At 43.3% G+C, this 14166-nt stretch overlaps 2 protein-coding genes across 3 annotated transcripts in view; both read right to left on the bottom strand.

The window, feature by feature from the left end:
* LOC106564390 (interleukin-2 receptor subunit beta) overlaps nt 1-10655 on the bottom strand; it is a 16997-nt gene extending 6342 nt beyond the window's left edge. Inside the window, exons 1-5 of one of the 2 annotated variants that reach the window (XM_014130463.2) lie at nt 10233-10655; nt 3883-3985; nt 2158-2269; nt 1950-2022; nt 1556-1655 (exon numbers count right to left, since the gene is read on the bottom strand). In XM_014130463.2, the coding sequence (XP_013985938.2) occupies nt 1556-1655; nt 1950-2022; nt 2158-2269; nt 3883-3955 (358 nt within the window). In that variant the 5' untranslated portion in view covers nt 3956-3985; nt 10233-10655. Of the gene's footprint in view, nt 1-1555; nt 1656-1949; nt 2023-2157; nt 2270-3882; nt 3986-10232 lie in introns of those variants that run through there. The other variant, XM_045690965.1, reaches the window with a different exon arrangement.
* A 289-nt stretch (nt 10656-10944) lies between these two features.
* On the bottom strand, nt 10945-13965 carry LOC106564391 (3-mercaptopyruvate sulfurtransferase). Its single transcript, XM_014130465.2, has 2 exons — nt 13298-13965; nt 10945-11824 (listed from the first exon to the last, which is right to left on the bottom strand). Exons 1-2 carry the CDS (start codon nt 13884-13886, stop codon nt 11514-11516), a joined length of 900 nt encoding a protein of 299 aa, XP_013985940.1. The 5' UTR covers nt 13887-13965; the 3' UTR covers nt 10945-11513.
* Between the last annotated feature and the right edge of the window lie 201 nt (nt 13966-14166).

Raw genomic sequence — 14166 nt, 5'->3', positions numbered from 1 at the left:
AGCTCAGGTGCATCCTGTTTCCATTGATCATCCTTGAGCTGTTTCTACAACTTCATTGGAGTCCACCTGTGGTAAATTAAATTGATTGGACATGATTTGGAAAGGCCCACACCTGTCTTTATAAGGTCCCACAGTTGACAGTGCATGCCAGAGCAAAAACCAAGCCATGAGGTCGAAGGAATTGTCCATAGAGCTCAGAGACAGGATTGTGTCGAGGCACAGATCTGGGGAAGGTTACCAAATAATGTCTGCAGCATTGATGGTCCCCAAGAACACAGTGGCCTCCACCATTTTTAAATGGAAGAAGTTTGGAACCACCAAGACGCTTCCTAGAGCTGGCCGCCCGGCCAAACTGAGCAATCGGGGGAGGTGACCAAGAACCGGATGGTCACTCTGACAGAGCTCCAGAGTTCCTCTATGGAAATGGGAAAACCTTCCAGAAGGACAATCATCTATGCAGCACTCCTCAAATCAGGCCTTTATGGTAGAGTAACCAGGCGGTAGCCACTCCTCAAAAAAAGGCATGACTGCCTGCTTGATGTTTACCAAAAGGCACCTAAAAGACTCACACCATGAGAAACAAGATTCTCTGGTCTGATGAAACCAAGATTGAACTTCTTGGCACGAATGCCAAGCGTCACGTCTGGAGGAAACCTGGCACCATCCCTACAGTGAAGCATGGTGGTGGCAGCATCATTCTGTGGGGATGTTTTTCAGCGGCAGGGACTGGGAGACTAGTCAGTATTTAGAGAAAGATGAAAGGAGAAAAGTACAGAGAGATCCTTGATGAACACCTGCTCCAGAGCACTCAGTACCTCTAACTGGGGCTAAGGTTCACCTTTCAGCATGACCCGAAGCACACAGCCAAGACAACGCAGGAGTGGCTTCGGGACAAGTCTCTCAATGTCCTTGAGTGGCTCAGCCAGAGCCCGGACTTGAACCCGATCGAACATCTCTGCAGAGACCTGAAAATAGCTGTGCAGCAACTTTCCCCATCCAATCTGACAGAACTTGAGAGGATATGCAGAGAAGAATGGGAGAAACTCCCCAAATACATCTGTGCCAAGCTTGTAGCATCATACCCAAGAAGACTCAAGGCTGTAATCGCTGCCAAATGTGCTTTAACAAAGTACTGAGTTAAAGGGTCTGAATACTTATGTAATTATTTTTTATATATATATATACACATCTCCAGAAATGTATAAAAACCTGTTTTTGCTTTGTCATTATGGGGTATTGTGTGTAGATTGATGAGGGGAAAAAATGATTTAATCCATTTTAGAATAAGGCTGTAACATAACAAAATGTGGATAAGGTGAAGGGGTCTGAAAACTTTCTGAATGCACTGTAAATTAATAAGCTTTTCAGCATGTTTGTATTGCATTATGTTGTATCATTGTGTATTGATTTTGTGTATTTTGTATGATGACCTCACAAAACCTCATAAAGTTATAGTATTGTATCGTTGTAGTTGCTGTACAATTAATGTAGTAGTAGTAGGTTAGTAATAGCTGACACATTGTACATAATATCACTCAAATTACTGTATACTTACTGTGGTTAAATGGTTGATAGAGGTAGTTAATATGTATCACATAATCTTCTGCTTGTCCACACCGTACATCAATGGGTATTTTATCATCTTTCCAAAAGAACTGAAAGATAATTTACAGAAGTTCAGTTATCCAGGTTTGTTTGTCTATTGGTCTATATATATGCTGTCATTGTTTTATATTATTATTATTATTATTATTATTATTAGGAAAAAATGTTATTAAAAAATATTTAAAAAATGACAAATTTCTGGTTAATTTATTCATCCCGATTAATATATTACATTCATGTTATTATTTTTATAATCTGTTTTTAAAATGATAGTTTTTATCTATAATAATGCACATATATAAGCAAGCATTGCTTTCAACTTGATGTAGTTTTATACAACTCACAGGATTGCCCTCAAAGACCAGACTGCCGCCTCTCAAAGTGTTGGAACCGCCCAAGGACTTCATCTCACATTGACTGTAGTTACAACAGTGAACCATTGTTTCAGTTAGCATCTCAAATGGCACCCTATTCCCTATATAGTGCACTACTTTAGACCAGGACTCTATGGGAATAGGGTTCCAGTTAGGGTGCATCCTTAGTCTTCTTTACCTTTTAATCCTGGCGTATTCACCATGCAGTGTGCATGGCATGTCTGGGGGCACGCATGTGTTGTTCAACACACATGTGATGTTACTGATGAAGTCATTGACACACTGCAGAACTGTGAGAAACAGAGACAGAGAGAATGAGAGAGGAGAGAGATAGAGAGTGAGAAAGGAGAGAGAGAGAGAAACAGAGAGAGAGAGAAATATTAAGAGTTTTAATATAAGGGTCGATATAATGTTTTATAAGGCTCAATATCATATTTTATAAGGCTCTATATCATGTTTTATAAGGCTCTATATCATGTTTTATAAGGCTCTATATCATGTTTTACAAGGCTCTATGTCATGTTTTACAAGGCTCTATGTCATGTTTTACAAGGCTCTATGTCATGCTTTATAAGGCTCTTTATCATGTTTTATAAGGCTCTTTATCATGTTTTATAAGGCTCTTTATCATGTTTTACAAGACTCTATGTCATGTTTTACAAGACTCTATGTCATGTTCTATGTCATGTTTTACAAGGCTCTATGTCATGTTTTATCAGGCTCTATGTCATGTTTTACAAGGCTCTGTATCATGTTTTATCATACACTGCTGTTCAAAAGTTTAAAATTAAAATGACATAACATTGATCAGAAATACAGTGTAGACATTGTTAATGTTGTAAATGACTATTGTTTAGGGAATATCTACATAGGCGTACAGAGGCCCATTATCAGCAACCATTAGTCCTGTCTTCCAATGGCCCGTTGTGTTAGCTAATCTTAGTTTATCATTTTAAAAGGCTAATTGATCATTAGAAAACCCTTTTGTAATTATGCGCGGAGCCTTCAGCGGCGGTCCCGAAGCCTTAAGCGGCGGTCTGCAGCCCAGAGTCTTCAGCGGCGGCCTTTAGCCCAGAGTCTTCAGCGGCGGATGGCGGTCCGAAGCCTCCAATGATGATCCATGGTCTGGTTCCTCCGGACATACAGAAGCAGGGGGATCAGCGGGCGGTGGGGGTACTACGCCCGGAACCAGAGCCGCCACCATAGACATTAGTCACCCACCCTTCCCTCCCTCCCTTTGTGTTGTGTGTTTTTTTTTGGGGGGGGGGTGTTTGTTTTTTTTTGGTTTTTTTGTAGGTGCGGTCGGAGTCCGCATCTTTGGGGGGGTACTGTCACGTCCTGACCATAGTAAGTTGTTATTTTCTATGGTAGAGTAGGTCAGGGCGTGACAGGGGGTGTTTGTCCGGTTTTGTATTTCTATGTTTAGTTTCTTGTTTTGTATTTCTAGGTTAGTTTTTGTTTGGCATGACCTCCAATTAGAGCAGCCGGTTGTCATTGTCTCTAATTGGAGGCCATATTTAAGTTGATGTTTGTCCCACTGGTGTTTTGTGGGTGATTATTTTGTGAGTAGTGTATGCCTGCTCTGCATCAAGGCTTTCTTGTTTTTTGTATTTCAAGTCTATGGTTTATTTCATTAGTTTCACGACTGAATAAAATATGTGGAAGTACGATCACGCTGCGTATTGGTCCGATCCTTCCGAAAGCCCTGACATTAGTGAGTTTATCCCAATACTTTTGGTCCTCTAAAATGGGTGGTCTATGTACAAAAAGTCCTGTAATTTCTAAAAAGGTTCACCCTATATGGTTGAAAATACACTCAAAATTAAGCTGACAGTCTGCACTTTAACCTCGTAGTCATTATAAATCTGCTTGTGATGCATTATGAAGGGTATTGATGACTTACAGGACTGTGGTTGGCTGGAGCAGGTTAGTAGGGGGAGGAGCAGGATGACATAGAGACACCATAGAACCTCCATTATGACTTCTTCCTGGTCCTTTTTCTCATTCTAGAACACAGTAGGAGACATGACCTTAGCAACATGTGACGGGTGGCTTAGTCAGTGTTCCAAATGGTACCCTATTTCTTATATAGGGCACTACTTTTGACCAGGGCTCATTGGGCTCTGGTCAAAAGTAGTGCACTATGTAGGGAATACGGTGCCATTTGGGATGGAAAACAGAAGGAACCATAAGGGAGAAGAAAAAGTGTATATGAATTTTCTATGTCTGTTTGCGTGGTGTGTTTTTTCCATGAAAGTAGATTAAGTGTAGTCAGTTGTATTAATGCCACACGCATGCCAGTGGTGATTTTAGCATAAAATCTTGGTGGGGCAAACTCAATCTTTTTTAACACATGCCAGTAAAGCCATTTTATTATTTTACTAGGCTGATGTGGTCTAAAAATCAAGGAAAATACAATCACAAGCATCCACTTTTATATACATTATACCGACGCACAGGCAGCGCTTTGCACAAACAACACAACCCTCGCAACATCAACTGGAATTACATACGTCTATTACTGAACTTTCTGTTGAAAAAAACTATTTGAATGAGTACAGTGTCACTGTCAAACATGGTTACAGACCCAACAACATTTTATAGTATCCCCTCCTCGTGAAGAATACCACATCAGCTAATTATAATACACAAAGTAAGCAAAACAAATCATTCCAACATTGTCTAAAATGATGAATAAGATACTGTACTGAGATATACCTATATAAGCAATATAGCAATTGGGATGTACAAACTATGGCATAAGGGAACGATGAGTGGATAAGAGGCAAGCTGTAATTTCGATTAAGATATTAATGAGCGAGTAGCCGATATTTGTCCAGCACTTTTGAAATGTACAGGGACAGAGTTCAGAACATCGGCCATTCTTACAATGTTCTCCCTGTACACCAAGTGAGAACTGTAGGATAAATAATGGGGGAATATAAGCACACAATGAAAGCACTTACAATATTCGATGATGACATTTCTCTAAAACAGGCTATAGGCAACATGTGCACCACCAAGTCAGAACAGTAGAATAAGTTCTAAGGGGGAGAGGTATGAAATTCTTAGGATGAGGCCTTATGGGCTACTAACAGCTTACTATACAACATACACTTAGTATTACTTTCTTAGCTACTGTATACATATCTCCCTGGCATATTACATAATTTATCCAGCAGTATACAAGACATATTTCTGGACACAACCGTTGTTGTGCTGTGCTCACTTGAATGTGGCGCAGTGGTCCTTCTTGTGGGAAAACTTTGTCATCAAACTGTCATCAAAGTCTGTCATTCTCTGGATTTATACTGCTTTCAAGACAACTGGGAACTCGGAATAAAACAAACAATCATGACATCAGTGTTCTTCAGGTCGGAGATCTAGAAAGAGGCCAGAGTTCCGACTTGGAATTTCAAGTTGGATGACCATTCAAAATGTATTTTTCCAGTCTGCGCCCGTTTTATTCCGAGGTGCCAGTTGTCTTGAATGTGGCAGAAATCATGCTGGATTGACTCCATGACCAATGTATTCAACCTTTTCTGACCTATGGTGTTGCATGTGAATGTTAATCCATTTAAGCTTGGAAAAGAGAGCCTTTCAGACAGATGTTTTAAGTCCTTAAACCCAGACTTGGACCACACACCCTTTCCACCGAATAGCAGGCAAGGAAAGCAAAATAGTGATTGCTTTGCGACTCTTGCAGTTAGCCATTGAAAATTTAAGCAGGAAGCACCAGTGACTTGGTCAATAGAAAAGTTGTCAGATGAAGCAGATGCTAAGATACAGGATTGTTTTGCTAGCACAGACTGGAATATGTTCTGGGATTCTTCCAATGGCATTGAGGAGTACGCCACCTCAGTCACTGGCTTCATCAATAAGTGCATCAATGACGTCGTCCCCACAGTGACTGTACGTACATACCCCAACCTGAAGCCATGGATTACAGGCAACATCCGCACTGAGCTAAAGGGTAGAGCTCCCATGTTCAAGGAGCGGGACTCTAACCTGGAAGCTTATAAGAAATCCCGCTATGCCCTCTGACGAACCATCAAACAGGCAAAGCGTCAATACAGGACTAAGACAGAATCGTACTACACCGGCTCCGATGCTCGTCGGATGTGGCAGGGCTTGCAAACTATAACAGACTACAAAGGGAAGAACAGTCGAGACCTGCCCAGACTAAACACCTCCATCTGCAACTGGATCCTGGACTTCCTGATGGGCAGCCCCCATGTGGTAAGGGTAGGTAACAACCCTTACCACAAGCGGTACCGGAGCGCTAAGTCTAGGTCCAAGAGGCTTCTAAACAGCTTCCATCCCCAAGCCATAAAACTCCTGAACATTTAATCAAATAGCTACCCCCCCCCTTCACGCTGCTGCTACTCTCTGTTACTATCTATCCATAGTCACTTTAATAACTCTACCTACATGTACATATTACCTCGAATAACTGGTGCCCACGCACCTTGACTCTGTACCTGTACCCCCTATATTTAGCCTCACTATTGTTATTTTACTGCTGCTCTTTAATTATTTGTTACTTTCATTTCTTATTTTTTTGTGTATTTTTCTTAAAACTGCATTATAGGTTAACGGCTTGTAAGTAAGCATTTCACTTTAAGGTCTACACCAGTTGTATTCAGCGCATGTGACAAATACATTTTCATTTGATGGGCAGTGTGCTGTTGGCTACCATTCTCTCATGTGGGGTTTTAGTAAAAGGTCACTGTGGTTAGAGAGACTGATGTTATGTTCAGCCTGAGGTGTGAAGTTTCCACTCCTCTGTTATATAAACAACCATCTAACAGGTACAAGATGTGTTGAAACGGTGAAGAAGAAGAAGAAGATTGTGATGATGATAATGAATGACCTGGATGATATGTTAGTGCAGGGCTGGGACAAAAGCATGCACACCCTGTGTGGCTATAATGCTTCTACAAGGAATACCAGTACTGCGTAACATTGGTCATTCCTTTGAACTGTTTGTAACAAATTGATAGGTGGTTGAAGGTTGCGCAAGAGCAAAATGTTTATATCAGAGGATGGCTCATAATAATGCATTGAATGGAGTTAATGGAATGGTATCAAACACATGTAATCAGTGTGTTAGATGTGTTTGATACCCTTCCATTAATTCTGTTCCAGCCATTACTATGAGTCTGTCCTCCGATTAAAAGAGCCACCAGCCACCACTGGTTTCTGTACATTGTTAGCTGTGAAGCCTTGTGATGTCATGTTCGCTGTCAAATGTACCAACAGTCCTGTGTGTCCCAATTCAGGGCTTTCCAGCCCTGACCTGGTAGCCTGGTCCCAGATCAGGGCTTTCCTGCCTTAACCTGGTAGCCTGGTACCAGATCAGGGCTTTCCTGTCTTAACCTGATAGCCTGGTACCAGATCAGGGCTTTCCTGTCTTAACCTGGTAGCCTGGTACCAGATCAGGGCTTTCCTGCCTTAACCTGGTAGCCTGGTACCAGATCAGGGCTTTCCTGTCTTAACCTGGTAGCCTGGTACCAGATCAGGGCTTTCCTGCCTTAACCTGATAGCCTGGTCCCAGATCAGGGCTTTCCTGCCTTAACCTGGTAGCCTGGTCCCAGATCAGGGCTTTCCTGCCTTAACCTGATAGCCTGGTCCCAGATCAGGGCTTTCCTGTCTTAACCTGGTAGCCTGGTACCAGATCAGGGCTTTCCTGCCTTAACCTGGTAGCCTGGTCCCAGATCAGGGCTTTCCTGCCTTAACCTGATAGCCTGGTACCAGATCTGTTTGCGCTCTTGTTTGGCATGACAAGGAGTTGGCATGATAGCACAAACAGTCTGGCACTCAGGCTACTGTCCAGGGCCTGTATTCATAAAGCCTCTCAGAGTAGGAGTGCTGATCTAGGATCAGTTCTGCCTTTTAGGTCACAGTTACAAAAACAGAGGGGGGGGGGTGATCCGAGATCAGCACTCCTACTCTGAGATTCTGTCCCTGAGATACTGTCCCTGATGGTCTTTGTCCCTCTTATTGGTCTCTGGGTCAGACATTAGGAAGTTCCCTTCAGTGAAGTGAAACAGCACAGCAGACATTATCAACCTCTGAGAAAACAGTTTAAAGGTCAGTATCGCAGAGAACACACACATGCCCACGCAAGCACGAACGCAAGTGCAGTCTTAACGCACGCACGCACACACACTCACAAAACAAATTATCCATGCACACACACACACAAGCACATTCTGCATGCACGCAGTACTCACATGCACGCAGTACTGCATGCACGCAGTACTCACACACACATGCATACACACACACACACACACACACACACACACACACACACACGCACACACTCACAAAACAAATTATCCATGCACACACACACACAAGCACATTCTGCATGCACGCACACACAGTACTCACACACACATGCATACATACACACATACACATGCACACACACACACACACACACACACACACACACACACACACACACACATACAAAGGGGCTGCAGGTAAGAAAACCACAACGTCCTCGTTTCCCAGAATGTTTACAAGCTGTTTCCAATAACAAACAAACCGCAAACCACTAACACCCCTGTCCCTCCTCCTCTCTTCTCTACCTCTCTTCTCATCCTCTGCCAAACCAAACCTCAAACTAACGCCCCCTCCATTCTTCTTGTTATCATGTACACATCTCCCCTCCTCCCCTCCCCCTCCCTATCTTCTCTCTGACTCCCCCCTCCCTCTCCGACTTCCTTTCCACCAACACTCACTCCCCTCCTCCCCCCTCACCTCCCCCTCTTGTCTTTGACTTCCTCTGTACCTGTGGCTGGGTGTGTACATCCTGTCCTACTTAAACACTGGACCAAATAAACCCCTAGGTTACATCCTAACTTGCACCCTTGTGCACTATATACCCTAGAGGCCCTGGTTAAAAGTAGTACACAATATAAGGAATAGGGTGCCATTTGGAACACACTCCTAAGCCCCTCCACAATGAGGACAATGGTCTCCAGTTCAACCGTACCTCAACCCACAAGGTGTGCAGGGTTTTGCTCTAGTTCTATATGAACATCCTGTCCTAGTAAACCCAGGCCCAGATCAGCTCCTAGTCCTCTACATAATAAAGCCCTAACCAACCCTTAGCACCCTCTATAAAGCCCTAACCAACCCATAGCCCCCTCTATAATAAAGCCCTAATCAACCCCTAGCCCCCTACATAATGAAGCTCTAATCAATCCATAGCCCCCTCTATAATAAAGCCCTAATCAACCCCTAGCCCCCTACATAATGAAGCTCTAATCAATCCATAGCCCCCTCTATAATAAAGCCCTAATCAACCCCTAGCCCCCTACATAATGAAGCTCTAATCAACCCATAACCCCTTCCATAATAAAGCCCTAATCAGCCCCTAGCTGATAGATCTGCACAAAGCTTGAAAAAGTGATTAAAAGCCTTGGGTTCTCTGGGACCAGGATGGAAGAATACTGTGGTAGCGCATAGCCTAGATGTCTCAATGGCCCCAAAGGATTGGAGAGGCGTATGCAATATTGTAACAACTCCGCTCTCTGTGCATCTCTTAAGTGGTAATAGTAATCATCAGTACCATGATTTTACATTTTTTATTTTATATTTAAACCTTTAACTAGGCAAGTCAGTTAAGAACAAATTATTATTGACAATGACGGCCTACCAAAAGGCCTTCTGCGGGGACGGGGGCTGGGATTAAAAATAAATTAAATAAAAATATAGGACAGAACAGACATCACGACAAGAGAAACAACATAACACTACATAAGAGACCTAAGAGAACATAGCATGGCAGCAACACATAACACAGCATGGTAGCAACACAACGATCATGACCTCAACTGCTTAATACTGCGTCTTCCAAATGATCACACTCAAACCCACACATGGGCAAACACACAGGCAGAGTAGCTTTTCTTGATTGAACAACAAACGTAATCCATAACCACCTGAATACATCATAGATGTTGGATCTTCATTTGAGCCAGGTTGCTACAGCAGCAACCCGAAATGTGAATTATAATTAATGGACATTTTTTGTAGGGGTTGATACCTTTTTGTTAGGGCAAATCAAGTCTGACAAAGAGGAAATTAAACTTTAGAAGCCTTATTCAACCTTAATTACACTACAAGTTTACATTTTCTACTGTGCAGGAAAATTCTAAGCAACAAAAGTGATCAAATTAAGATCCTACATCTGTATATGAATATTCAAATAGAGCACCAGTCAGAGAGCCTTACCTTGTATAGTGGACCTTCTTGTAGTCTCAGAAACACCGGCTTCTCAATGCTCTACGTTTGAGTTACATTTCACTCTGAATTGAAGGACAAGTGCTTAATGATGAATCAGTTTCTTGTCTCTCAATTGGTCACCACTGAATGATTCAACCCCATTAATGACGAGAAAAACGTCTGCCTGCCTTCTCTGAAAAGTAAATGAGTGAACAGAAAAGTGATTGCTGACTGAAAAGGAATTTCTGTGGTTTCAGTTAGTTTCAACTGAAACCACATACGTCATCAACGCAGCTATCTGTACTTACTTCCCTTTGTCAGAAGCGGGGGTGGAGAATTTTTTGGTAAAAATGTAAGTTCTTCTTTCGATCTGTTCTTGTTTCTTTTTCTAAAGCATCAGATATTACTTCTGCTATTGTGAAACTTTAAGAAGTGTAAAAATATATATTTTTTTAAATATTCCTTTCTGAAAATAACAGGTGCAAAAGCTTTGAAAACAACTTGTGAGGTAATGAAAGAGCGAGCAAAAGAGAACAGACGTTTTGCTGCCATCAAGTGGACAAAGTATGACTAGAGTATGGCCTTGATGCAACAAGTAGTTGATTTTCAACAGGTGCTTTTCTCCTCCACAAGCAACTATGAAAAGAGACTGTTCATTACATGTTAGTCTTCCTTCAACCGTATCCAGGTGCTTTATTTATACAGCAAAAGGATAAAGAGGTTTAATAGTTATTATTTTTAATATCAGATACAAGAATTCAACCATGTTAACAAATAAAATAAAAATCAGTGACATTACAACATTGATTGATATTTACTACATTCATATGACTACAGAATGTCTTATGGTTTGTGTAGGTGTGTGGGGTTCAGCCCAATCCATCTGTACGTGAGGACCAGACCCACACACTGTTCAGCAGAGATACTGGATTGTCCAGTGGGGCCACCCACTTCCCCTCGTGTTGAGGAAATTATAGTGATGTCATTGTCTGTCGTGTGAATGATAAGGCTAATGAAAGACTGAGTAACTGACGTGAATTCAAACTCCAACTGACCTATGACATGTGATCGTCACCAGCCCTCTCTAGTCCAAACAGTAGTATACAGTTACCCCCAGACACTGACCTAAGGCTAGTTTTACATTGCTCCTTAAGAATTGAGGGTACACTGATCCTAGATCTGTGCCTACAGGGTGGGGGGGGTAAGGAAGTTTCTAACTATTGTCCAATAATCCTCCAATCACAGTGAGCTTCCTCCCTCCCCATCCAATCACACATTCCTCTTACTCCCTCATTCAAACACAGGGGAGTGTTTCCCAAACCCCACAGAGATTACATGCTCGGGCACGGCGCGGGTGTACCACTCGGACCACGCCCCGTCGTACACAGACACCCCAGGGTGCCCGCACTCGTGGGCGGCAAGAGCCACATGGCAGGCAGTCACACCCGACCCACAGGACACGCAGAGCGGGAGGGAGAGGTCGACACCAGCCTGGGTGAACATGGTCTGGAGGTCTTCACGGGGATGGAGGTGACCGGACGCAGAGAGGAAGGAGGAGAAGGGCATGCTGATGGAGCCAGGGATGTGGCCTGGCTCAGTATCTGAAAGAGAGGAGGAAGAGAATGAATGGGTGACAAAAAGGACAAACAGAGGGAAAGGGTTAGTGCTGCTGGGTGAATTTCCACAGTCTAAAAATGCTCCCTCTTCCTGTGTCGTTTCCATGCCAATAGAGAATACTCAAGAGATCAAAGTCCCCAGCCGGAAAGACACTTATAGGCAGATGAACACTGAAATGTGTGAAAGAGCACGTATGTAATGTGTGTGTGTGTGTGTGTGTGTGTGTGTGTGTGTGTGTGTAGGACAACTTCAGAATAAATAAAGTACAGCCACATAAGACCTTATCGCCATAGAGGTAAATTAGAACACTTAGAACGAATAGAGCGTCACAACAAGGTAGATTTGAACACCTGGAATGGATAGAGCGTCACAAGAAGGGGTCTGCGCTAAACTGGTACAATACCAATCAAGTGCAACAGTCAAATCTACAGAATTGTATTCAGACTACTACTATATGTAGTGTTTCCACACCGTTCACTACAGTGTGTGTGCATGCATGCATGCCTATGTGTGTATGGTACACAATTGTGCTGACAGATGTTCTGATTTATGACCCAACCTCCATGTTTGCTTATCAGCTTGTGCAAACAAAGGAGGCCTATGGCTTGCGTCTGCAAACGTCATCTTGTGCAAAGCCTTGCTTCCTCTGTCCTCGTCTCCTCAATTCCACTCAAAGCTTATTGGAGGAAGAGGTCCAAAGGAAGGACCTTGGATCCTCTCCTTCAATGAGCTTTGGAGAGGAATTGAGGAAACAAGGACAGAGGAAGAAAGGATTTGACAGGTAAGTACATTTCAGACCAAGTGTGCACCCAAAAATCCCACCCCATTTCCTACATAGGGCTCTGGTCCAAAGTAGTGCACTATGGGTCCTGGTCAAAAGTAGTGCACCATAGGATGCAGCCAGTGTACGAGGAGGAAGTCACACGTTCAGCAGGTCTGTGCCTCAGGGCCAGACAAAGTCCACATCCCATAGATAACACACCCATTATCTATCGCAACATGACAGCTGAGAGAAACTGGATCATCTAACATGAGCAATCTGTCAGTCTATTGTGTTGTTGATTATGGGTCAAAGTTCAATGGAGGAAGATATCCGGAGGATTGGAGGAGAGGAGTGGGCTACTCCGTGATCAGTAGTTGGTCTAGGCCTATTGATTATAGGTCAAAGGGGGTTGTTGTTTATGTTTACCCCCACAGTTGGAACCCTGTTGGCCTATCAGCAGAATTGATCAAATGCTAAATGAGCTACTAATAAGGTGACATGAGCAGGCCTCCATACTTGAAGTTATGGCTAGTTATACACCTATTGTAGGCTACACCTCTCTTGTGTTTATATCTTTTTTTTGGCATTTTCTTAAAATGTTTAACTCTGCGTTGTTGAGAAAGGGTAAGTAAGCATTTCACGGTAAAATCTACACCCAATGCACTTTCTGTGTGTGTGTGTGTGTGTTGCTCACTGTCTCTGGGTTCTGGATCCACCCCTCTGAATCTCCCCCCTGGTCTGGCATCGACCACCTGAAATTCTTTACTATCCAGATTATCCAGGATGTCCTGGTACGTCTTCACCCAGGAGCGGTTCAAAGAGGCCCTAAATTCGGTCTGCTCGGGTCGGGAGTACCGGTCACTCACTGGAAGTCCCTCGTTCGCCCAGTTTTTGAGTCCTCCATTCAGAACCGAGACAGAACTGTGGCCGAAAACTCGGAACATCCACCAAACTCGAGGCGCAGAGAACGCGCCGAAGTTGCTAGCATCGTAGACCACGACGTGCGTATCGTTTCCAATTCCCAAATTTCCAACATAATCTGCAAAAATGCGCTCGGATGGCAGCATATGATCCAGCGGAGAAGTTTTGTCGCAGCACTGGTCTATGTCAAAGAAGGCTGCACCCGGAATATGCCTCTTTTTGAATTCGCTCTTGGCGTTGCGCCTGAGTTTGGGTAAGTACCAAGACGTGTCCAAGACGCGGAGTTTGGGGCCGACCCGTTGGTCTTTGACGGCATCGAGAAGCCACTTGGATGCGACGATAGCCCTCACTTGGAGCGCCATGGTTGAAACGTGTAATTCCCGACGGTTGCAAAGGTGATACAGGTAGAACGAGAGGCGGGTTTTATGGGGAGAGAGAGAGAGAGCTGTCCCAGGAGAAATAACACGCCCCCAATGCACAGCCTGTAGTTACAGCTGAAAGTGAATGGGGGCGTCACCATAAGGCCAACAGACATTCATCAAAATTAACAGCAAGGCAACTTTATATAAATCGTCTACTCGGTATTTGCGTCATATTTTTTTATTATTATTTTTTCATATGGAATTGTGCGTAATTTGTAAC

Source organism: Salmo salar, chromosome ssa12 (genome assembly GCF_905237065.1).
Source record: "Salmo salar chromosome ssa12, Ssal_v3.1, whole genome shotgun sequence".
Taxonomy (NCBI): Eukaryota; Metazoa; Chordata; class Actinopteri; order Salmoniformes; family Salmonidae; genus Salmo; species Salmo salar.
The sequence above is the reverse complement of the archived record's forward strand: the minus strand, read 5'-3'. Positions and strand labels throughout refer to the sequence as shown.

Excerpts from the sequence above, each read along its gene's own strand:
- LOC106564391 (XM_014130465.2), bottom strand. The coding sequence starts at position 13,886 with ATGGCGCTCCAAGTGAGGGCTATCGTCGCATCCAAGTGGCTTCTCGAT. Across the intron at positions 11,825-13,297 it reads GGATCCAGAACCCAGAGACA|ATACTGAGCCAGGCCACATC; the intron begins GTGAGCAACACA and ends CCTCTCTTTCAG.